The sequence below is a fragment of the Stenella coeruleoalba genome (assembly GCF_951394435.1).
Source record: "Stenella coeruleoalba genome assembly, chromosome: X".
Lineage (NCBI taxonomy): Eukaryota > Metazoa > Chordata > Mammalia > Artiodactyla > Delphinidae > Stenella > Stenella coeruleoalba.
The window spans coordinates 32,006,121-32,031,286 of NC_137152.1; the positions used below are offsets into that span (position 1 = coordinate 32,006,121).

Sequence of the window (25,166 nt, forward strand, 5' to 3'; positions counted from 1 at the left end):
GGAACCCCTATAATTCGATTGTTGGTGCGTTTAATGTTGTCCCAGAGGTCTCTGAGACTGTCCTGAGTTCTTTTCATTCTTTTTTCTTTATTCTGCTCTGCAGTAGTTATTTTCTCTCTTTTATCATCCAGGTCACTTATCCGTTCTTCTGCCTCAGTTATTCTGCCATTGATCCCTTCTTGAGTATTTTTAATTTCAATTATTGTGTTGGTTATCGTTGCTTGTTTCCTCCATAGTTCTTCTAGGTACTTGTTAAATGTTTCTTGCATTTTGTCTATTCTATTTCCACGATTTTGCATCATCTTTACTATCATTAGTTTGAATTCTTTTTCAGGCAGACTGCCTATTTCCTCTTCATTTGTTAGGTCTGGTGGGTTTTTATCGTGCCCCTTCATCTGCTGTGTGTTTTTCTGTCTTCTCATTTTGCTTATCTTACTGTGTTTGGGGTCTCCTTTTTGCAGACTGCAGGTTCGTAGTTCCCGTTGTTTTTGGTGTCTGTCCCCGGTGGTATGGTTGGTTCAGTGGGTTGTGTAGGCTTCCTCGTGGAAGGGACTAGTTCCTGTGTTCTGTTGGATGAGGCTGGATCTTGTCTTTCTGGTGGGCAGTTCCACGTCTGGTGGTGTGTTTTGGGGTGTCTGCAGCCTTATTATGATTTTAGGCAGTCTCTCTGCTAATGGGTGGGGTTATGTTCCTGTCTTGCTAGTTGTTTGGCATAGGATGTCCAGCAGTGTAGCTTGCTGGTCATTGAGTGAAGCTGGGTGTTGGGTTTGAGATGGAGATCTCTGGGAGATTTTCGCCATTTGATATTACGTGGATCTGGGAGTTCTCTTGTGGACCAGTGTCCTGAAGTTGGCTCTCCCACCTCAGAGGCACAGCACTGACTCCGGGCTGCAGCACCAAGAGCCTGTAATCCACTCGGCTCAGAGTAAGAGGGAGAAAAAGTAGAAAGAAAGAAAGAGGATAAAATAAAATAAAATGAATTAAGGTAAAATAAAATAAGGTTATTAAAATAAAAAATAATTATTAAGAAAAAAAATTTTTTTAAAAAACAAACAAAAAAACCCGGATGGACAGAATCCTAGGACAAATGGTGAAAGCAAAGCTATACAGACAAAGTCTCACACAGAAGCATACACATACACACTCACAAAAAGCGCAAAAGGGGAAAAAATAATAAATCTTGCTCTCAAAGTCCACGTCCTCAGTTTGGGATGATTCGTTGTCTATTCCGGTATTCCACAGATGCAGGGTACATCAAGTTGATTGTGGAGCTTTAATCCGCTGCTTCTGAGGCTGCTGGGAGAGATTTTCCTTTCTCTTGTTTGTTCGCACAGCTCCCGGAGTTCAGCTTTGGATTTGGCCCCGCCTCTGCATGTAGGTCACCAGAGGGTGTGTGTTGTTTGCTCAGACAGGACGGGGTTAAAGGAGCCGCTGATCTGGGGGCTCTGGCTCACTCAGGCCCAAGGGAGGGAGGGGCACGCAGTGCGGGGTGAGCCTGCGGCGGCAGAGGCCGGCGTGACGTTGCACCAGCGTGAGGCGCGCTGTGCGTTCTCCCGGGAAAGTTGTCCCTGGATCCTGGGACCCTGGCAGTGGCGCGTTGCACAGGCTCCCGGGAGGGGCGGTGTGGATAGTGACCTGTGCTCGCACACAGGCTTCTTCTTGGTGGCAGCAGCAGCCTTAGCGTCTCATGCCCATCTCTGGGGTCCGTGCTGATAGCCACGGCTCGCGCCTGTCTCTGGAGCTTCTTTAAGCAGCGCTCTTAATCCCCTCTCCTCGCGCACCAGGAAACAAAGAGGGAAGAAAAAGTCTCTTGCGTCTTCGGCAGGTCCAAACTTTTCACCAGACTCCCTCCTGGCTAGCCGTGGCACACTAACCCCTTCAGGCCTTTTTTTTTTTTTTTTTTTTTTTGCGGTATCCCTTCAGACTTTGTTCACGCCACCAGTCCTCTCCCTGGGATCTCACCTCCGAAGCCGGAGCCTCAGCTCCCAGCCACACCTGCCCCGGCGGGTGAGCAGACGACGTTCTTGGGCTGGTGAGTGCTGGTTGGCACCGATCCTCTGTGCGGGAATCTCTCCGCTTTGCCCTCTGCACCCCTGTGGCTGTGCTCTCCTCCGCGGCTCCAAAGCTTCCCCCCTCCGCCACCCCCAGTCTCCGCCCGCGAAGGGGCTTCCTAGTGTGTGGAAACCTTTCCTCCTTCACGGCTCCCTCCCACTGGTGCAGGTCCCGTCCCTATCCTTTTGTCTCTGTTTATTCTTTTTTCTTTTGCCCTACCCAGGTACGTGGGGGCTTTCTTGCCTTTTGGGAGGTCTGAGGTCTTCTGCCAGCGTTCAGTAGGTGTTCTGTAGGAGTTGTTCCATGTGTAGATGTATTTCTGATGTATCTGTGGGGAGGAAGGTGATCTCCGTGTCTTACTCTTCCTCCATCTTCCCAAAGTTTATGTTTTTAAGGGATCAAATCTTTCAGTTGCTTTGTGACTTCTTCTGTATAAACTTAAAAAGTTACTGTCTTCCAGAGTTTTACTGACTAGTTAATTCTGTATTCTTTTCATTTTCTATCATTTCATCAAAGAGTTCTTTGTCTAAAACTCGTTTTGGTGTATGGTGTCTTAATTGTCTTAGCTTTGGAACAGATTAAAATCTGGAAGAGCTACTCATCCCTCCTTGACTCTTTTCCCTAGTATTTCCTTTAATTAAAATTAAAATTAGGAAAAAGAACCCCCACTGTTTATTCTTCTAGATGAATAGTCATTTTGTAAAGGTCCAACATTTTTGTTTGGATTTTGATTTGGTGCTGTATTAAATTTCCACCTTAATTTGGAAAAAAATGATGCCATTAAAATACTTAGTTTTTCCACCCAGAAACATTTCTCTGTTTATCCAAGTCTTTTACATTCTCAGTGCATCTTTTCATATAAATCCCATGGATTTTGTTGGTTTTTAAAAACTTTTTGCAATGGAGAATGGCATCTACTTTTACCATTAAATTTTTCTAACTTTATTGCTAATATATAAGAATAGCATTGAGTGATTTTGTACCTGCTTCTTGTTAGCTTGAATGGATCGCCAGTTGTTCTCATTGGTACTTCAAGATATATGACGATATGATTAGCAAATATGCAGTTTTGTCTCATCTTTTCCAACGCTGATACTTCTTTGCTCTGTTTCTGGGTGGTGCTTTAAAGACAATATTAAATAATCATGGCAGGAGGAGAATATTTTAGTATGTGTGTTTAGTATGTGTTTCGTATACGCCCCCTCACTGCATTAAAAATACAGATATATAGAGGTATATTTCCCTGGAAAAATACTAGCCTGGCAGAGATACACAGAAGTGTTTATAGCAGTTGTCTCCAAGTGGCAGAATCTGCTTGAATGTCTCCTTTTTGTTTTATCCATATTTTCTAATCATTCTACGAAGATCATGTGTTATTTAGATAATTTAAAAGATAATGGCAATTGTAATACCTTTGTTGTGTCACCTTTGGGTGGATTATGTTGGCTGTGGGTTGAAATTGCTGCTTATCTGCTGAGGATATTTTCTATCTTATTTGTAAGAGTTTGTTTTTAAACTAGAAGTGGGGGCTGAGTTTTGTGAAATGTTTTTTTGGCAGCTGTGAAGGCGATCGTATGATTTTTCTCTTTTCTTTTTTGAAACTGAGGTATATTTTACATACAGTAGAATGCACAGATCCTAGGTTCGATGTGTCTGGCACATACCCATGTAACCACCACCCCAAGTAAGAAATAGAACATTTCCACCACCCTAGAAAGTTCTAGGGGAAATCCTGTGGTAAGCTGTTGATTTGTGTGGGACCAGCCTGTGAGTGGGCTCTATTTCCCCATCTCCAGCCTCAGTTTAACATCTCGAGGGCCTGGAGCTTTGTCTCCTCCTCTCCTGAGACGTGAAGAGGGAACAGCAGACGCTTGAAGCATTTAATGATCTAGCCTAAGAATGAGTCTCTGGCCAGACCGTTTCTGGGCACCACGCACTGAAATGTGAGGACAGGGGAGGAGCATAGAGAGCAGGCCAGCGGGTGCAGGATGCTCGGCACCGCCTTGACCATGGGGTTTCACAGCAGGCCCTGTGGCCTGTGTGTTCATTCCTGGAGAAAGTCAGACGCTACCTTGGGTTACTAGCTGCACTATTGCAGTGTCCTTTAAGGGGGCTTGGTACTCTCAGGGTACTCAAGGTCACTACTCTCGGTGACCTTGAACTCATGGTCACTGTCTACTACCCTGTACCAATATCACTGCGTTCTTGTCGCAGATTCCCAGGCTCTGCTGCAGCAGGTCACGGAATGATACCAAGTGTTATTTATTCAGCTTATAATATTACTGTAAAGTGTGAAAAATATAGAAATACATGTTTCTAGTCATTTCCAATGACATGTTGGATGTGTCTTCAATGCCCTGAAGTGCAGAAAATAAGCTTAATGGTAGCATTATGCTTTCGGTTGTCTGTACATCTAGGGTAAGAAGCCTGCAGAAAGATGCCTTGGGATTCCCTGAATCAGAAGGCCAGAGGCTCAATTTCTTGTGTCTGAATGTGACCTAAACTCTTCTGTGTATTTTTGATAGGGTGAGGTTTACTTGACTAAAGTAAATAATCGCTCCTGTTTATGTTTCCTTAATATGCGTCTTCTTAAAGTGAGCAGTTAGAGAAAAACAAATGGGGTGAGCCATGCGAGCACATTCAGGCTGGGGTATTTCTGGGTGTGTCGGCACTGGACACATGCAACTGTGGGTTTCTGAAGCCACCATGGTTCTGTATTTGGGCAGAGCCTGGGCCCAGGGCCGGGAAGGAAGTGTGGAAACCAGGTCACTGAGGCACACGAGGGGTGACATCTCAGACCACAGACCAGAGGCCAAAGCCAATCACCCAACACTAAGGGCAGCAGCCTTCCTCCTGAGGCTTTCTATGCAAATGTCAAGCAAGGGACAGCCTTTCCATGCTGGGTGCCTACACCACTCAAATCAATTTGGATGTCTGTTCCCAGGAGCTGTCAAACTTGGATTTTTTTTTTTTAAAAACTGAAGCTATTTAAAATCTGCATCCAAATGCAAGTAGTTGAGCTTGAACTGCTTTCAGAATGCAATCTGGACAGCCAGGCTGACGACCCGGGCTGCCAGGGTGGACACTGGAGCCGGGAAGCGATCCTCCGGTGGTTTGTCCCCAAGCTGTTTGGCCTGCAATCTGAGGAGACAACTACCTTTTCGTGTTTTATACATTTTATTCATACATTTCTCCAACTTTGAAATGACAAAAGCCCAATTCTATGGTTTCCCATTACACAGCATCCTACAGGTATGTATATTCTACAAAGAATACTATGGAGTTTCTCTTCCTCCCCTGGCACACGAGAGATAACTGATTAGGGTTCTGTCGACTTGTCCTGTACCGGCAGTGCACCAGCGTTCTGGTTGATCTGGCGACAGGGCAAAGGGATCAGGGTGGGAGGGCGTGTGCTAAGGCATGTAAATAGATACACACAGAGAGAAAGAAAAGCGGGGCATTTACAAAGAATCCGAAACTTTCCGATCCCCTCACCTCCTGGGTGTCAGAGGACACCTCCTGCACAAGCGCTCTTGCACGCTAAGGCTTCGCTGTACCCTTCAAATACTTACAATTGGATACGGTGAAATATACAACAACCGTTAACATTGCTCTCTTTTTATCACTGAGACAATACTTCAAAACCTTTTATAAAAAGGCAATTATACATACAGAAAAAAACAAACAAAAACACATTGGCAAAACTTTATGCAAAACAACCCCAGAACTGAGCTTGAACGGCGACGCATCTGCCTGGCAATTAAACATGATGCTGTGGCCTCCACACGTGAGGATCGTGTGGCCTTCGCATCAGCCCCGGGGCCTGCTGCCCCCATAGCCTCCCACCGCCTGCACGGGCGCCATCCAGGGACACAGCAGAGACCGAAAATCGATTTCTCCAATTCTTGGTCTCTTGAAAATGAAAATAACAGCTGGGGCCACGCACTGTGGAGGAACACCTATTTCTACCCCCAAGCAGAACTCCTTTGAAGAGACTGCATGGCCTCTGGGTCCCAAGATGGTCACCCCCAGGGCTCTATTGGCGAGACCACTGGCACGTTCCTTTGGTCACGTGCGGGAGAGAAGGGAAGGAACACAGAAATGGCAGCGAAGCTCCAAGTTTCTGCGCATACATAGATAGCGAATTGTGCTTGGGGCCAGAAACAAGGTCTCCTGTGCCAAACACCTCTTCCCAATTTCTTTTGCTCGGTCCATTTGCACAGGGTCAAGAGAGCTGATGGTTAGTGAGGGGTGGTGGGAGCTCTGGATTTTCTATCCTCCCCCATGAAGAGATAAGACTTGGCAATGCCTGGCCTAGAGATGGTGCGGCCTTCCTCCTTCTATGGGCCAGGTCTGCCCACCTTCTGCAGCCCAAGAGTAGCAGAGAAAAGACCAGATAAAGGGATGTGGACTGGTGAACATACTCTTTTTCTCCCTTTCTCCCACTTCCTGGACGCATGTCACACCTAAACTTCACTCACTAAGCTGGAAGACCTGAGACTCCCAATAGCTCCAAGTTTAAGGCAAACTGATAACTGGGTGTGGGCAAAGCCAACCAAGCCTTGAGCCTTAGAGGCAATGTCCTGTAACTGAAGACACCAAATGTAGAGGAAGACCTTACTTCTAAAGGGGGAAAAAGTGGGAAATTTCTACCAAATGAAACGATTCATGAGTCAAGCTTGTAGCCCCTCTGCAAGCTGCAGTGAGAAGCAAAAGAGCTTTCTAAGAGGAAAATTAATCAGAGGCACAGAACAAGAGAAAGAATGCTCGGGGACCTTGGTATCATAACCCCTTGTAAAGAGGATGGAATTAGGAGGCTGTGTCCAGTTCTGGAAAAACAAGCCCCTCCCCCCCAACACACACACACACACACACGCGCACGCACGCACACACACCAGTTTGATGATAGGAAATAAGCAGGAGGGGTGAGGATGAGAAGGGGCTTGTTTGGAATGCTGATTGCAAGTTGCCTTCTCCTCTTTCCAAGGAGACAGCGTGGGAGGTGTTAAAATTAAGAATTTATTAATCAAGAAATGTTCTTGCTAGCTTTAGTGGCATGTTCTCTTTGCCCCAAGAGATTGACCTGAAATGAAGAAAAGGATATCAGTGGGAGACAAGAGCGTTTGTTTTGGGCTGCCTGTCCTTAAGGGGCAGTGTCCACGCTGGGCATCTCCACCTCTGTTTCCCCAAGGGTGGCTCAACTGACTACACTTTTTCAAGGAATGAACTCAAAGCCTTAACGAACAGATTAACTACAAGTGATTTAAAAACAAACCAAAAAACCTCACCTGCAATAATGAGATCAAAGGCTTTAAAAAAATAACTGTAGCATGGAGTCCAGGCCTGGCGGGCTGGCCCCAGCGGTGGGAGATGGAATGGGCCCCGGGGAAGGGAGCATGTGCTGACCCTTTGTGCGGTGAGGGCTTTGCAGCATCTTCTGACATCCCACCACCAATGGGACGGGCTCAGAAGATGCCTTCTGAATGCAAATTGCAAGAAGTAGGTCACCCATTTCTTTTCCTCTCTGAGCAAATATTTTAAACCATCTCACTTGACAGGAGTTACACTTAATTGCATTTAAAAAAGCTACCATATTATCTTGACACTGGGAAGCTTCCTGAATTAAATTGACATTTTCCTTTTTAGTGTTAGAATGGAACATGCTGCGTGTGCAAAGTAATTAACCGTTTTATGATTAGAAAATCAGGACATTCTTTTTAACAGATAATTTGACATATGAAAAACACCCCATTTCTTGCTGCGGGCAATGGGGTTGGAAAGAGAGCCCTTAGAACATGGCTCAGTTGATCAGTGCTAAGATTTAATAATCTAATCATTCGCTCTGTTCTTTTAAAGGAAAAAAATGATTTTGTTGATGGAATGGAAACAGTAAAGCAGCTTTTTAGCAATTTTCTGATTGCTTAGTGGACAACTGTAATGGAGGTGCAGCAGCAATGTACCGAAATTACTCTGGATTCAGAAATTTAAGTATTTTCTGCTAGGTCAAAAAGACACTGCTTGAGAGAAGACGTGTATTAGTGGAAGGGAACAGACGACCTCTGAGAAGTTAGACAGAATGAGTTCTGGGTGCAGGAATTTTGCCACCCGCACAATGGTGAGAATGCCGCCTGTCTGTGTGCTTCTCTGAGGACGCATAAAGTGTTGGAGGAGAGAGGATGAGCGCTACAGTGCTTCTCAATCCTGGGGCCAGACATTTACACTGGCATTGCTTTTCTCTTCCTCTGCATGACCCACCTTCATCAGCATGGTGGGTGGCTTAAGACAGGCATCGTCGAGCATCTCTGGAGATTTGGTCTCAGAGGACAAGTGGGGTTTCTACCAGAGGGAGGGAGCTTCTGTTCTCAGGTGTTAGTTGTATTCTTCTTTGTGCTTCACTGGAAAAGAGGTAGAGCGGGCAGTTTCACACTGAGAAGAGCCCAGATTGTGACCAGTACCATCACGGGAATGACTGCCTGGCCTTGGCATCAGGTAGATTTAAATCAGTCCTAACACAGCCCTAATCAGCTCTTGGGGTTTCTCCCTCCATCCACGGTGTCTCTGGTTTGGTGGTGTGGTCACCCTGCTGTGGGTCCCAACAGAAGCAGTTTACTCAGCACTTCGTAAGTTGTATACTCATCTGGTTACCCACAAAGGACAACATCAGAGGAAAAATCAGCATTGTTTAATAAGAGTAGGTGGGAGGGGAGGGTGACACCCTAAAAAGAGTATACAAATGCCTTCTCGGTGTGGTCCTTCATAGAGGAGCTGTTCTGCTCAGAACACATCCTGCACATCCTGCCAGGGCACAAAGCAATGAGGCCATCTAACCGACAAGAAGCAAACTTGATGGTATTTTTTTCAAGGATCTCAGGTTAATAGAACCACTTCACACCCTGACAGACACTCTCATGAAAAACCTTCCACTGACCTCTGGCAAAGAGTCAGAAGACCCACCCCCGCAGCCTGAATCTCCTGTATTGGAAGAATGTGACCTCACGGAAGGGTGATGAGATGGTTAATGTCTCTAAAGCAACAAGGACATGATTCTCCTGTGCCAAGGGATATAGCAAGAGGAAGGAGAAAGCACAGGTGCACATTAGTGGCCCTTGGGTGCAGAGTATTTTGTTGTCCTGCTAACTGATAGTCATTCCTGGGCCTTTGATGTTTCAGTGAGCATCTAATGGATTATAAAATCTAAAAGATCATCACCTTGTAAACCTGAACAAATCTATAATGAAATGAAGGACCCAAAGGCATTTAATTATTGAACACATAAAAGGAAGTATATTTTAAAAAAAATTGGTCAAACTGTCCTGTTAGTTATCATTTTAAAGGAATTTACAGGGCTGTTATAGATTATTCTTTTGGAATAATTCAGTTTATAGCAAATGCCTAAACTGGTTTCTTCATTGCACAGTATATTCTCTTAAAATGGGTGCTTTAAAACAATTACATACATATTAAAAATCCTCATTTCTTTGCTTAATTAAAACGTTAATACTCTCAGACAACACAGATCTGAAATGGTGAAACCAGCAATTCCCCCTCCCACCTTACAACAAATTAAATTGAGACAAAATTACAAACACATTTCACTACATGATTGATTATTATTAATAAAAATCAGTTTCTTTTTGTTTGTTTTTTATAAAGTTGCCCGAAATGCAAGGGATGTGCATAGGTTTACAACTTAGTCATAATAGCATTTTATTCTTATTCCCCTGGGTGTGCCCCGTGAACGGAATGTACTTTGCTGTAGATTACAGATTGTTTTGTCCAACACAGACACACCGACAGCATAAACGCTCGCGACTGTCCACATGCATTAAGAGTCAAGACCCAACTTCAAATCTCTAAAAGGTTTACAGGGTGCTTCAAAGAGACAGTATCACATTATCTGGATGTTACATAAAGGACTTAAAAAAAATACTGTTCTAAAAAAAAAAAAGGAAAAAAAAGGCCTTTAAAAATTTATGAGTTTTGTAATCACTAGACTGATTATTTCAAATAAATAAAGGAAAGAAAGATATTCCAATCCATAAAATCAGACTCTAAAAAGAATGTAGTGTTCCAACCCCAGTCAAGGTAACAGAATCATTGTTTATTATTATTAAAATAGATTATAGAAAGCAGCATCTATTTTGTGCAGTTTTTAGGGGCCTTGGAAATAAAAAGCTATGATTTCCAAAAATATAACATTCCAAAGGATTGAATAATACATACATTTAAAGATACATTTTATTAAAGTTTAGGAGAACTGATTAAAAAAGATACTGTCTCTTTAAATTAGTGTGTAATTGTTTTTCTCCTCCTATCTATTCGGACATGACAATAATTATAAATGTAGGTCACACTACAACTAGGTAGTCTCTAGGGACCACGACCTGCTGACACAAGGCCGATAACAGAGGCTTTTCCATGTATGAGGTGGCTCCCAGTTATGCGGCAGATATCTGGGGAGAGGCCTAATAGACCCAGGAGACCGGGACCCACTGCGGGGCTGTGCACACGAGCTCCACGGCTTCCTCCAGATGTCTGATTGTCTCATCGATTTCATTGTTGATAATTGTGAGATCGAAGTAGTGTGCATATGTTCTCTGTAAGATGTCAGACTCCTTCTGCAGACGCTGAAGAGATTCATCCTAAATGGTGATGGGATGGAGGTAGGGATGGGTGTGGGAGGAGGGAAAAGCAAAGAGAAAAGTCAGCCGGATTTTTTTCTCATGTCACATTTCTGTCCGTCCCAATGTCAGAAACAGTCAAGGCCAGACCTTTATGTGCCACATCTGGGCGTGAGGCCAAGCCCGCTTCGTGACAGAGGAGATGACGGTCCCCGGGATGGCAGGGTCACAGAACTACGGCTTGCAACCACGACTGCTCACCATGCAACAGGGGACTCCACGCCAAACCGGACGGACCAGAGGAAACAGACACTCTTCAGCAAACACATCACCCCAGCCCGGCCAAGCAGTGTCTGCCCTGGGGTCAGTGGGGACAGACTGTCAGAGTCGAGCCGCTCTGTCCTCATTCCTCTGACCCAGGCCCGCCTCACCTCAAGCCACTCTCCTGTTTGGCGGGGGGTGGGGGGGGCTTCAGAGGACGGACGAGGTCAGAGCCCTGCATCCCCTTCCCTTGGTCCTCTGCACTTGCTTGCGCCAGGCCCCAGAGCCCAGCTGTGTTTGCGCCAAGAAGCCCCTGCCTCTGGACAACAAATTAAGTTGTACTTTTCTCTATTCTACTTAGAGGTTCATTATGTTCCAGGAATTCAGTTACATATAATGGCCCTCACTCAACAGCGGTGGATGCCAGAGGCAAAGCTTTTTGGATGTTACAAATAATGGATGAAATAAGGCCATTTCCCAGATACAACAGCAGCTGGCATCTGATGAATCCCCTCACATTGGTCTGCACTGGAAATGGCCAAATATCACTGTTCGTAAGTACTTACATCTCTCATGGAAACAACTCTGAAGGAAAAGCAGCTACTGAACTCTTCGCGGCAGTAAAGGCTTTCCCTCAACTCCTGCAGCGCACTACAAAGAGCCTCAGGATGGCAGTTCTTTCAAGATGGGCATCTCTTAAGGGCCACCAGAAAGTCTGCCTCTGCATCTTCACGGGTCAGATCTTGTTATGCTGAACTTTTAATGGGCAAGTTCAAATTAAGTCAAAGTAACCGACTAGATAGCTGAGCTGTTGGGTGGAGTCTGAAATATATATATATATATATATATATATACACACACACACATACAATTAAATACCTGTTTATTTGATTAGTATCTCTCTCCCCAACTAGAGCTCAAACTTGCCTTGCTGTGCCCAGCACTTGGCATTGTGGCTTATACATAGTAAGTGCTTAATAAATGTTACCGAAAGAACAAGCACTTGGCTAATACTGGCCATTATACGATTTGATGAGTGTTAAATCTATAGTCAAGAGACAGAGAAAGTCTACTAGGAAATGGGGGCCCATGATGACAGAGACAGATCTCCAGAGAAACTAAAAGGTGCTGTGCCTTCAGGGACTTGGGAGCTGTTGGCACCCACTGCTGGCTTAGGAGCCCTCCTCTTCTCGGAGGCCCATCTGTTCGTAAGAGACTCTTCCTGATGAACCTCAGCCTGTGGGTGCAGCCCTCTGGCAAGGGGATTCGAGGTGAAATAATAACACTCGATTCCATCACAGCACCACAGTGGGGATGACAGACACCAGAAAAGTTGGGGACTCAATCTTTTCTATCAGGACACTCTGAAATGAGAGTGTCCTAACCTGCTTTGTCATCTACCGGAATTTCAAAGCAGGACATGGCATGCTTTGAATGTTAGGTGTTAACTACTTCAGTGTAGATAAGACCTCAGTTAATCATCACCTTCTAAGGTCATATCAACACACTTTCTGCTTGCACTTAAAAAGCATAGTATTTTCACTGTGGCTTTACAATAAACACAAAGCAAAAGCCCCATTTTAGGAAACATGCATTCACCCAAAGACAGGAGTGCTTCCTACCAGTATGAGAAGGAGCAATTCCTACCACGTCACTCTCCGGGCTAGGGGATTCTATTGGAATATACAGTCCTGGGTGGGCTTCAAGAACCACTAGCAGAGCTTATAATTTGCTCAGAAAGCTGGGCTGATGAAAACATTCAAGAAAATTTATGGCTGAGAGCATCAAATTTTTAATGCAGTTCTCGTCACACACAAAAAAATAAAGCTCCCTCTTAAGGATCTTATAAGATGAAGCCATGTTTGTCAGTTTCTTCCTCTACAACAGCTTGTCTGCAGGCTTGACTTACATGTGAGCAGGGTTTAACTCAGTGAAAACAAAATGCCTTTATTCTAACAGCAAAAGCAAGGATTTGTGGGAACAAAATGTCTACATTCTAAATCTATGAAAGGAGACGAGGCTGTGTTTCATCACCTCCTAGCTGGTACTTACAGGCAATTTTCTGCACCATTTTGGCAGCTATGGAAAATTAGTAAAAGGGCAGGAAAATAGGCAAAAACAAAAACAAAGATGATAATTCAAGAAAAATACATGGTAACCAAAGGATAAGAGCTAACCACAATGTGGCGTTTCAAACATGTTTGTGTATTAAATAAGATGGAGAAGTAGAATTTACCAAGGAATACATCTTTTGCAAATGAAATGACAAAAAATGACTGAAAAATATGAGTGACATAGAAATCTAGTTCTTTAATCTTCCTTAAATCTAAATATTTAATTTTCCTTAAAGTGAAAATCTCCAAGCCTTGATTTTACTGTCATAAGCTGGGGTGAGTCTAGGCCACTGTTAACTGAACAGTGCCAAGAGCGTCCTGGTGATTTCTAGACCCTGCAGAAGTGATGGCCTTCAGGAAAACTTTGTGTAGAGTTTCCTCTTAAGAATGACCCTACAGCAGATAAGCAGCAATATACTCACCAGACACTCCATAACTACCTTCTTATCTGCCCAGCAATAGAAGGCTGTGTAAGCCAGCCTGGTTCTAGATGGTGCTGCCGACCCTCGCGGGCACCATCTCCGTGGCGGCTGCTGACTTGAGTAGGCCTGAGAGGGGACAGAGCTCATTTCCAGGTTTGGTAGTCTCCAGGGGCCTGGGTAGAGATTCTGCACGGGTTCCACTCCGGAGGCTGCCTAGGGGAGTCTGGGCAGCCCAGCCAAGGAGGTGGATGCCTTCTAGTTCTCCCCAGGCAAGGCAATTCTTGGCCCAGAGCTCTCAGCACAGTCGCTATCAGGAGAGGAGGGGCTGGCAGCCCCGCAGGGCAGGAGCAGACCCATGCACAAGGCCATGGATAAGGCCCCCGGGGCGGGGACTGCACTGGAGACTAAAGCTTACATTTGCCTAATGATTCTGATCTCAGAAGAATCACACCTCGCTGTGGTGTGTAATTCCTACTCCTGAAAGAGGACCTCAAGCTCTGGAAATCTTACTGGCCAGCATGGAAAACAAAGCAGAGCTTCATTTAGTTGTCTTAATGAGATGGGGCTTTGCTCTGGAATGCACACACAAATGCATCCTTACTCGGGGGGAATGCTGATTAGAGGAAAAACTGATTAATTCTTACCTCATTCAAACCTGGAGTGATAGTTGGTGCGGCAATAAAAACAACAAAAGGAGCAAACTCTGCAGTTCTCAGGACCTTCAGTGCCTGTGTAAAAAAAAAAAAGAAAACTGAGACTTAAAAGGAGAAATAACTAATGCAACATTCAAATGAGTTCATAGAAAATTATACAACTGGAAAAGCCCTTGATTCAAATTTTTGGCAAGATATTATTAAATTTACCAACTTTGTAAATAACTTATATTACTTCTTTTCATCCAAAGGATGGAAAATAGCCACTGGCAAATAAAAGCTGACAAACTGGACGTTTTTCTTATGAATCTCATGAATCAATCCGACTTATTTTTCTTCAGAAACGTGAACACTGATTATGTTGGTTAATGTTCATTTAAACCTGGTTATTAATTGTAGCCTGAATTTTAATTCCTAGGAAATGCATTTCGGGGTAGACTCGGACCAGCAGGGTGGCTTCAGCACTTATCCAGAGTGTACTACACCACATTTCAAATTTCAGTTTGCTCATGAGGAGAGCAAATCATGGCCACTGTGACCGCGAGGGCTGTGTTCGCACTGACATAGGCCTTCTGAGTTGTCCTGAGGAAAGCCCTCTCCTCTGTGGGACTCATAGGGATGACACACTCTGTCCAGGGATGGAGCCTGGAGCCACTATAGAAGCCGTATGGCTGTGGGCAATTTGTAGGCCCATGAGAAGATGCCGCATTCAAGGGAGAGGGACCTCTGAGGCCCCTTTCAGTTCCATTTCAAGGTAACAGAAACCTCTAACTGCAAGCTACTAGTTTGCACAGACATACTGCAAAGACAGCATCTGATGCTGTGGGAGTTGATTCTGATAAGGGGTTGCTGCTTCTGCTGCTCCCCTAGGACAGGACACCCCCAAGCCCGCAACAAAACCCAACATAGGCACACAGTTCACAAATGACTGACATGTAATTAATTCGTATGCGTCAGGGGTAAATATCTTGCGGCCCTTTATATAAGAATTTAACATGTCTAGTCTGTTAGCCACACAGTTTGCTTTGTAAATAGCCTTTCAATTGTTTGCTTTGCCCTATTCCTCCCTCTTGTGTCTGGTTTGCTGTAGTAGCAATTTGGGTGCTCTGCCTCCAGTTTTGCTGCTTTCCAATCCTACTAAACCCTGCCACTAGAACAGTCTTTTGGAACTGCAAATCCCATTCCATCACTCCTCCACTCCAAGCCCTTCAGGAGCTCCTTCTTGGCCTTGGGATAAAATGTACCCTCCTGAGCATAAATGTCAGATCCCTGCCTCATGCGCTGGCCCACGCTTACCTTTCTGTCTCTTCCCTTCCATGGACTGGCCCCGCCGAAAGTACTTTCAGTTCCAGAAAGGGCCAGCCTTTGTCTTCCTACTCCCTCCGCCTGGACGTCCCATCCCCTCGTCCCCCTCCCCACTTTCCCTATTGCTTGGCTGAGCGTTCTTTCTTCTGGAAAGTCCTTTATGGGCTCTGAGCCGAGTCAGGCGCCCTGCCGCTATGCTCCTGACACACCCACACTTAGGCACCTGTAGTGCCCGCCACCCTGGAAATGCAAGTGCCTGAATGCTGGCGGCTAAGCTTCCTGAGGGCCGGGGCTGCGTCTTGTTCAGTTGTCCTCCTCATGCCCCAGATGGCACCTGGCAGAAATAGTCTTTTGACCAAACAAAAATGTAAAAGCAGTACATATAATTCACACAAAGTCTATTTTGCCTTTTGAGGCAGGTTTGACTAGAGGGCACTGTGCCTTCATGGCTGAAGAGAATCTCTTGGCCTCTATGAATATAAAGGCATGTAAGAGGCAAATTGGTTGGTAAAGGTTTTGACTTTCCTGTTTAGTGCAAGACTCACTTTTCCTAGGATTATGTTTCTGAATTTTATTTTTTTACTTATTTATTTTTATTGGACTACACTTGCTTTACAATGGTGTCAGTTTCTGCCACACAGTGAAGTGAATCAGCTATATGTATACACACATCCCCCTCCCCTTTCCCACATCCCACCCAACTAGGCCATCACAGAGCACCGAGCTGAGCCGCAGGTTCCCACTAGCTATCTGTTTTACACATGGTAGTGTATTTATGTCAAACCTAATCGCCCAGTTCACCCTCCCCCGCCACCATGTCCACACATCTGTTCTCTACGTCTGCCTTTCTATTCCTGCCCTGCAAATAGGTTCATCTGTAACATTTTTCTAGATTCCACATATATGCGTTAATATACGATATTTGTTTTTCTCTTTCTGACTTACTTCACTCTGTATGACAGACTCTAGGTCCCTCCACATCTCTACGAATGACCCAATTTCGTTTCTTTTTATGGCTGAGTAATATTCCATTGTATATATGTGCCACATCTTTCTTTATCCATTCATCTGTTGATGGACACTTAGGTTGCTTCCATGTCCTGGCTATTGTAAATAGAGCTGCAATGAACATTGTGGTACATGACTCTTTGAATTACGGTTTTCTCAGGGTATATGACCAGTAGTGGGATTGCTGGGCCGTATGGTAGTTCTATTTTTAGCTTTTTAAGGAACCTCCGTGCTGTTCTCCATAGTGGCTGTATCCATTTACATTCCCACCAACAGTGCAAGAGGGTTCCCTTTTCTCCACACCCTCTCCAGCATTTGTTTGTAGACCTTTTGATGATGGCCATTCTGACTGGTGTGAGGTGATACCTCATTGTAGTTTTGATTTGCATTTCTCTAATGATTTGTGATGTTGAGCATCCTTTCATGTGTTTGTTGGCAATCTGTATATCTTCTTTGGAGAAATGTCTATTTAGGTCTTCTGCCCATTTTTGGATTGGGTTGTTTGATTTTTTTGATATTGAGCTGCATGAGCTGCTTGTAAATTCTGGAGATTAATCCTTTGTCAGTTGCTTCGTTTGCAAATATTTTCTCCCATTCTGAGGGTTGTCTTTTCCTCTTGTTTAGTTACAGTTTCTCCTTGTGGGGTAAGGGAGCCTGGCACATTGTTTTACCTGCCCTCAAACTGCTTTAATTGTGAAAGTCACAGGCTCAGATTCCCCATGGGAGAGCTCTTCAAGCTTCTATATGTTCATTTTTGAAAGAGGCAATTGGCATTTCCTTGCGAATCCTTTTGTGACTGAAGATTTTAGCAAGGAACAACCATCATGAAAAACTCTGTATATAGCTCAATCGAGCTTAACAGTGATCTTCACTTAGAACTGTCCTTTTTGTGAATATTATTTTGGGCCTTTTTCTATCCTTCCTGTGCTCATAATTCAGGTGACTCCAGGGTCAGTTGACACATAAGGTTTCCTCATCATCCCACATCCACCCAGAGCCACCTTCTGGGCAACTTAGATGGGGAAAAAAAAATCCTAAGGCACAGTCCCTACCCTTGCTTCCATCGCTGAAGCTACTCTGAGTGCCAGATGGAAGTCCACACAGCCACAACCCACAGATGAAGTCGAGAATGCCACCCCAGTCGTGAAATGGTCTTTTCTCCACTCAATGACTGCAGCCTGATAGCCACCCAATTCTCTGAGTATTTTCAGTTCTAGCCTGCTATTCTATTCTACACCAGAAAACACACGACTCGGCAACCGTTAGCTCCCTGCGGATTACCCTTCTCTGCACGGCATTCACACCCTTAGTTTTTATCCACGAAAACACGAAGGTCATTCTGCACCTACTGCATGAGACTGTCCAGGAAGACTGTACTCACCACACCACCAAATGCCTCTTATGTCTAAGAATCAGGTTATATTCCTTTAGTAGTTAACTCCAAGGAAAGAACTGACATACTTCTATTAGATGAGAATTATGTGATCCGTGACATTCTCCTCTTTGTCCTGGTTGCCAGGAAGTTCAGAGCCAAATTTCATGTTTATCACAGTAACTAACTACAGTAGTCTCTGTGGTTAGTACTGAATATATTTGCTTCCTCCTCCTTTTCATGGCTTTGAGTTTCTCTCCTATATTATTGTACTTTCAAAGATTATACGATGCCTAGAATCCTGACTGAGATGTTCTTGTCTAGTCTCCCTCTTATCTTCAGCAGAGTCACCACACATGTCCTCATTTTTTTCTCGAAGGCCTCTGTCCCCATACTCTGCTCTACTTATGGGTCTCAAGTGGGGGCCAGTTTTTTTTTTTGTGTGTGTGTGTGTGCGTGCGTGCGTGTGCAGACTCAGCTTGCCTGAAGTTTAGGAACAGGAAATGGAATTGCTTCACAAGGATTCCCCTCCCTCAGGCCACTAATAGGTGGCTTTAAGATGATCTCTAAAACCACTTCCTTTTTGACTTTTAAGATGAGACACAAATTTGTTAATATTTACAGGCAAATATCTCTTTCTGAATCCCAGAGAGGGGAGAGAGAGTCTAGAAAGATCACTGAAAATACACTGGGTTCAAACAGCCAAAGAAGCATTAATTTAACATTTAAAGTTCTCTTTTGGAGATAAATTGATTTAATGGCTCATCTATGGCCAATAATTGTCAGGTTACTACCCTCAAGGAATAAAAACTCATTTGACCAAGTATCTAAGAAGCAGACATCTTTAAGACTTATCTGTTTTTTTGCAAAATTAAAAAGGGCAAGCATCTGAGTCATTTTGCACCAAGGTCTAAGGGCTTAAGGAAGAACACAGTGACCCCAGAAACAATCTTAAGAGAGCCAACTGACTTCACAAAACAGCCTCTAGTTTAAAACATGGCTGTTGTTTCCAAGCACAGATTCCTAACAAGACTGTACCTACCCCTTGATGACAACCTTTCCCTCTGGGGGCAGAAGCAAAGCCACAAATATTCTGCTACTGTCAACTCTTTAATGCTGCAAATGGACAAATCAGAATAAAATTAAAATCTAAAATTGTTTTGATTACACACTGGAGCTATTATAGTTCCAGCTTTAGGGACATAGATTATTTTCTGAGCCATGGCTTTATGAGAAGTCAGCTCTATAGCTTTCCTCAGGTTTGACCGCCTTACAGATTTTTCTAAATGTTAAAATAAAGATTTAAATTGTACTACTACATACATACAAGGCACACCAGCTTAAGGATTAAACAGGGTTAACTCTTCTAGGATGGTACAGTGAAAGGAGTCCAAGATTTACTGTAAAAACAAAACAAAACAAAAACCCCCAAATCCAAACCAAGACTGTTCAAGTGAAAATTACGTTAAGCCTTGGTTTCTTCATCCTCAAAAGTAGATACTGATGTCTCTAGCTCGGTGTTACAAGGATTAGGTAAGGAGTACTAATGCTTGGCAAAATATAGAGGAACACAGTCTATTCTCATTATTTTAAAAGAAGCCAGGTTACTCATTTTCTTCTGGTTTAAAGTCTTTAGGATAGTCCCTTAGGTTTAAAGTTGAGCCACAACATCTTATACAGTATAATTAGACATGTGTTTGGTTTGGACTCAACTATCTAAAATTAATTAAGACGGCACAAACTAAATGAGCTGGCCCTGCCCGGCGCCACCCGCCCCGCGCCTATCCCCAGCCTGAGGCTCGGCCCCCTTCGCCCGTGTCCATCACTCTGTGCGGAAATGCCGCCAGCACGTCAGACAAGCTGCCTTACAAAGTCGCTGACATCAGCCTGGCCGCCTGGGGATGCAAGGCCCTGGACCTTGCAGAGAATGAGATGCCGGGCCTGACGTGCATGTGGGAGATGTACTCGGCCTCCAAACCACTGAAGGGCGCCCTCACTGCCGGCTGCCTGCACATGACCGTGGAGACAGCTGTCCTCATTGGGACCCTCATTGCCCTGGGTGCTGAGGTGCGGTGGTCCAGCTGCAATATCTTCTCCACCCAGGACCATGCAGCAGCTGCCATTGTCAAGGCTGGCATTCCAGTGTACGCCTGGAAGGGTGAAACGGACGAGGAGTATCTGTGGTGCACTGAGCAGATACTGTACTTCAAGGATGGGCCCCTCAACATGATTCTGGACGATGGTGGTGACCTCACCAACCTCATCCACACCAAGTACCCACAGCTCCTTGTCAGGCATCTGAGGCATCTCCGGAGAGACCACAACGGGGGTCTACAACCTGTATAAGATGGGCCCGCGTCATCATCACGGAGATTGACCCCATCAACGCGCTTTAGGCTGCCATGGAGGGCTATGACGTTACCATCATGGATGAGGCCTGTCAGGAGGGCAACATCTTTGTCACCACCATGGGCTGTATCGACATCATCCTCGGCCGGCACTTTGAACAGATGAAAGATGACGCCATTGTGTGGAACATCGGACACTTTAACGTGGAGACTGATGTCAAGTGGCTGAATGAGAACGCTGTGGAGAAGGTGAACATCAAGCCCCAGGTGGACCGCTACTTGTTGAAGAACAGGCACTGCATCATCCTTCTGGCCAAGGGCCGGCTGGTCAACCTGGGCTGCGCCATGGGCCACCCCAGCTTCGTGATGAGCAACTCCTTCACCAACCAGGTGCTGGCGCAGATTGAGCTCTAACAGACAAGTACCCTGTCGGGGTCCACTTTCTGCCCAAGAAGTTGGATGAAGCAGTGGCTGAAGCCCACCTGGGCAAGCTGAATGTGAAGCTGACTGAGAAGCAGGCCCAGTACCTGGGCATGTCCCGTGATGGCCCCTTCAAACCTGATCACTACCGCTATTGAGAACCAGGCCCGCCCTTTGCCTTCCAGCTGCTGTCCTTGCCTGGGTCCCACCTCTCCTCCCCAAGAGCAAATGGCACCACCTTTGAGATTGGTTTGATAATGTTCCCCATCAACTCCCTGGGGCTAGTCAGTCTTTGGCCTCTGCTGCATCCCTCATACTGTTCCAAGTGTGGCAGGGGGAATTGAGAAGTCCCTCCTCAAGCCCTGGTCATGATAGAGATACATGGGAGTTACCCACAGGGAACCATGAGCTCAGGGGTTTTGGAACCGCTCACTCAGTCCTTCCTTAGGCTGGAAGTTGGCAGTGGTGTTCACAAAGCCCACGCACTTTACCATCCAGGCCCTCACTTGGCCTATGGACTTTATACCTATGTTCTTGGTTTACAGGCTCGTTGGTTCCTCAGCCCATGACAGATGAGAAGGAGCTATGTCAAAGGGTGTGGAGGAACTGCTGGCGATTGAATGCTCCTGAGAGCCCGGCTTAGTGCTTGGCATTCTCTTAAACCTCAGAACCATGAGGTTGGTACTTTTAGTCCCTATTTCATAGGGGTTGGAATATATTGTTAAGGGATAGCCAAGAAAGCACGAGAGAAGTGATAGCCAGAGGTTGAGAGGGGCCAAAGAAACGCAAAAGCACATTGTAACTTGATGGTTCCCATCACAACTCTGGGTCAAAAAGAGATTAATTTGGTTTATAATGTCAAAAGAGAGCAAGAAGGTGGGTTAATAAAAATTTTGGTGCCTAACAAAAAAAAAATGAGCTGAACCCCAGTGTTAGGTGGGGCTTTCTAAGGTCCACACAGAGTGGGAGTGGTGTCAGCAATGAGAGGGTTTTTAAAAATGCCACATGGGGGGCTCCCCCGCTGGCACAGTGGTTGAGAATCCGCCTGCCAATGCAGGGGACATAGGTTCAAGCCCTGGCCTGGGAAGATCCCACATGCCACGGAGCAACTGGGCCCGTGAGCCACAACTACTGAGCCTGTGCGTCTGGAGCCTGTGCCCCGCAACAAGAGAGGCCGCGACAGTGAGAGGCCCGCGCACCGCGATGAAGAGTGGCCCCCGCTCGCCACAGCTAGAGAAAGCCCTCGCACAGAAATGAAGACCCAACACAGCCAAAAACAAACAAACAAAAAAGCCACATGGCACTTCTGTCATAGAGTTTTTGATGAACACTGAGGAAGGAATTTCACCCTTACCAGCTTGCCTTATTTGTATTCTTAGCTCATGCCACAATGCTTAGAATGTATCAAGTACTTAATACACGCTGATTGAGGCAAACTGTCTGAGGTACAGTACAGCAGGTAATCAAATGGGCCGGGGTGGGAAAAGGTCCTAAGGAGGAGAGCCTCCCTGGAGCAACGAGCACCTGCCTGACAGCAAGTTGGTCATGGCCCCGGGCATCCTGAAGGCAGGGTGCGGGCCTTGTCCAGCCTGGGGAGAGAGTGGGCCGAAGGCAGAGAAGCCCAAGCGGTGCAGAGCCTGTGGGCACCTGTAGCTGGACCGCTGGATGCAGTGGCCGGTGTGAGAGCAGGACTAGGCCTGGGAGCACTGGGCAGGAGAGCCTGGGACCAGAGTGGTCAAGCAGACCAACTAGAGGAGCAGGATCCGGGTGATACCTGACCCCAGGGCCACGGGCCCTAAGAGGCTCAGGCAGAGAACAGGATCCCTATCTCTCCCGAGAGATCACGGTTCTGAGGAGGGGACAGAGGAAGCAGGAGAGAAGAATGCAGTGAGCCCTCCAGCAGACAGGGAGCAGGGAAAATGCCCAGGCCAGGCCGAGGGGTGTTCTGGTGCCCAGTGCCACACGTGAAAGTGACTGCTGTGGGCAGCCTGATAAGGCCGAGAGAAGTATCTCCCGCTCAGCAGTGCAGAGCAGTGCATGGCTGGGCTGGGCTGGGCATGGGGAGAGCTGGACGCCAGGAGTGGGGCAGCAGCAGCAATAGCGGCGGTGGTGGCGGCAGCAGGTGAGGCAGAAAGCCCTGGAAAGTGGACTGAGGTAATGCAGAGGGGGTCTGAGGAGCCCCGCAGCCAGCATACTGCTAGAGACATTGCTACCAGCAGAAAACGACGTTCAGGTGAAGACCAGTGTGGAACCCAAGGAGAGGATGTCGAAGACCAGGACCAGGGTTGAGACTTTTCCTCTAGCCACCCCTGGCCAGAAGATTTTTCCAATCCCTAGTAAGGAGGGATTAGTAGTTAAACAAAAATCCATCTGCATTACACATCATATATTTAGTTCTATAAAGATCCAAGTTCATTGTTAAGTAAACTGTATAGTGTTCACCCTAATGTTGCTTTCCTCCCCAGCCCCTTAACCAGATTCCAAGTTCAAGAACCCCATCAGGTGCTGTGACATGGAAATGGGTGAAGCCACTGGCCCTGATGTTAGGATCTTGGAGCCAAGTAACTGAGCGATCAGGCCCCAAGTCACACAGACCCTGGCTAAGCCGGTTCCGTCCTCCCTTCGGGGATGGCTAGGAGACCAAGTTTCATACAGTGGCCCTTGAACAGGGATCTTCCCTGCCTGGGGTAGCCAGGTAGGCCCTCTGATGAAATGGAGCCTGCTTGAGGGGAGCTGGTCTACCATTTCAGCAGGTGGTATACTGATTCTATTTGTAAGTGATAAGGGATTTTTGGTACAGGTTGGTCTTAGAAATGGGAGGCCTGGGAGTCACACGGGCATCCACAAGCCTCTCTGGTAACCTGCCCTGATGTCTACAACTCCCAAATCCTTCCTACTGGGCTTTGAGTCCCACTTCTTCTTAGGTTGTCCTCAGAGGTGAAAAATAGCTTGTTAGCATTTTTGATGTAAGGCCTTTGGCTTTCTCCTTTTCAAGTTTAACAATTTCTATTGCTTCTAGTGTAGGACGTTATCTGCAGATCATCTAATCGTCTCTGCGTCTAGCTCTGAGTCCTCTCCAAGTTCTCCATATGCCTCCTAGTTTTAGCTCAGGGTCAGGCATTGTCCCTCAGTAAAGAGATGGCAGAGGCTAAGAACCACCACGGGTCTCTATCCCTGCTCTGCCTGGCATCCCCTGGGGCTCGCTCATGCTTGCATTCATAAAGCTGGTGCTGTATTTCGGACCCAGGCCCCAGGATCAAAATTTCTTGCTGGCGATTAACGTAAGATGCTGGCAAAGACTCTGATGGTCTAGTGTGAGCTGTACCAAGAGAGGAAAGGTGGCTGCTGTGTTAAAGCGCCAGAGTCTCATCCTGAGTCAGACTCCTGTAGGATTTCTGGCAGGCACAGACCCGACTGGGCACTTTATCGAGCTTCTGAGTATACCGAATCTCATAAGAGAACAGTCTCTACTTCTTAAATACACTGTGTGTGCCCTGAGTGCAACGATTAGTCAGCTTGCATTCTAGACGGTTAGCTCATGGTGCCTTCATTGCCGATACTTTCCTGTAGCTTACTATTCAATTATTATGTGACCTGTGATGTTCTGATGCCATTTTTCATTTCAGAACCTGAGCTTAGCATGCAGGCAGGACGACAGGGCGCCAGGGTTGGCTAGGCATTACCTGAGGCTCCACGTCCAGTATTGCGATCAGCCCTTGCTCATGGATCTTCCGGATGGTCTCCAGTTTTGTCCCGTACATTGCATCCTCGTGGCTGCCATACTCCAGGTACTCGTTATTAGAGATGTCTTGCATCATTTGGTCATGAGATACAAAGTAATAGTTCTTTCCATTTTCTTCATCTTTCTTTGGAGGTCTGGTGGTGTCTGCAAAGTTACATGTCAAGAGAGGTTTAAAAGGCTGAGCTTATGAGCTGATGCTCCCAATGGACCTACCCAGACTCAATCTCCTCTTAAAAGCTATGGATTCTGTAGTATGTCTCATGCCCTGTTCCCACCCCCAGTAGCTTTGTAGAACTAAATTCTAGAAGTCATATTTGTTTATGTGACATCGGACCACAGTAGTTGGTTAGTTGTTTGGTTTGGTGAATCTTTCTGTGTTTAGGTGAGATCTATTTCATCCCTTCATGGGTCACCACAGGGGAAAGACACTAAATGACCCAGGGTTAACATAACTCACTCTATGCCTTAATGCAGTTAGGTCTTAAGAGAAGGAAACAAGAAGAATTTAAAAAAATGGAAAACCACATATGGTTATTTAAATTTAAGTAAATTAAAATTAAATAAAATTAAAAATTCAGTTCATCAGTCTCACTAGCCACATTTCAGGGGTTCAATACCCACATGTGGTTAATGGCTACTGTACTGGACAGTGCAGATGTCTAATGCTGTCATTATGAGAGAACGTTCTATTGAACAGTGCTGGTATACAGCATCATGCAAAAGGAGAATGTCAGGATACAGCAAAAGGGATACCATATTGAAAATATAATGGCCATAGCCAGATATGGCCATAATAGTTAGGAAAGACCTAAAGCAGGAATTGGCAAACTAGGGCCTGTAGGCCAAAT

The 25,166-nt window shown here is 45.7% G+C and overlaps 1 protein-coding gene and 1 pseudogene across 4 annotated transcripts in view; one reads left to right on the forward strand and one right to left on the reverse strand.

The window, feature by feature from the left end:
- Positions 1-6,896: 6,896 nt before the first annotated feature.
- CASK (calcium/calmodulin dependent serine protein kinase) overlaps positions 6,897-25,166 on the reverse strand; it is a 389,387-nt gene continuing 371,117 nt past the window's right edge. For all 3 annotated transcript variants that reach the window (XM_079909891.1, XM_079909890.1, XM_079909889.1), the window contains 3 exons: positions 24,260-24,462; positions 14,115-14,198; positions 6,897-10,694 (listed from right to left, as the gene is read on the reverse strand). In XM_079909891.1, coding sequence (XP_079766017.1) covers positions 10,518-10,694; positions 14,115-14,198; positions 24,260-24,462 — 464 coding nt within the window. In that variant the 3' untranslated portion in view covers positions 6,897-10,517. The remainder of the gene's footprint in view (positions 10,695-14,114; positions 14,199-24,259; positions 24,463-25,166) is intronic.
- LOC307180179 (adenosylhomocysteinase-like) lies at positions 19,726-21,059 on the forward strand (annotated as a pseudogene). The gene is made up of 2 exons: positions 19,726-20,137; positions 20,169-21,059. The product of its transcript is annotated as an adenosylhomocysteinase-like (transcript).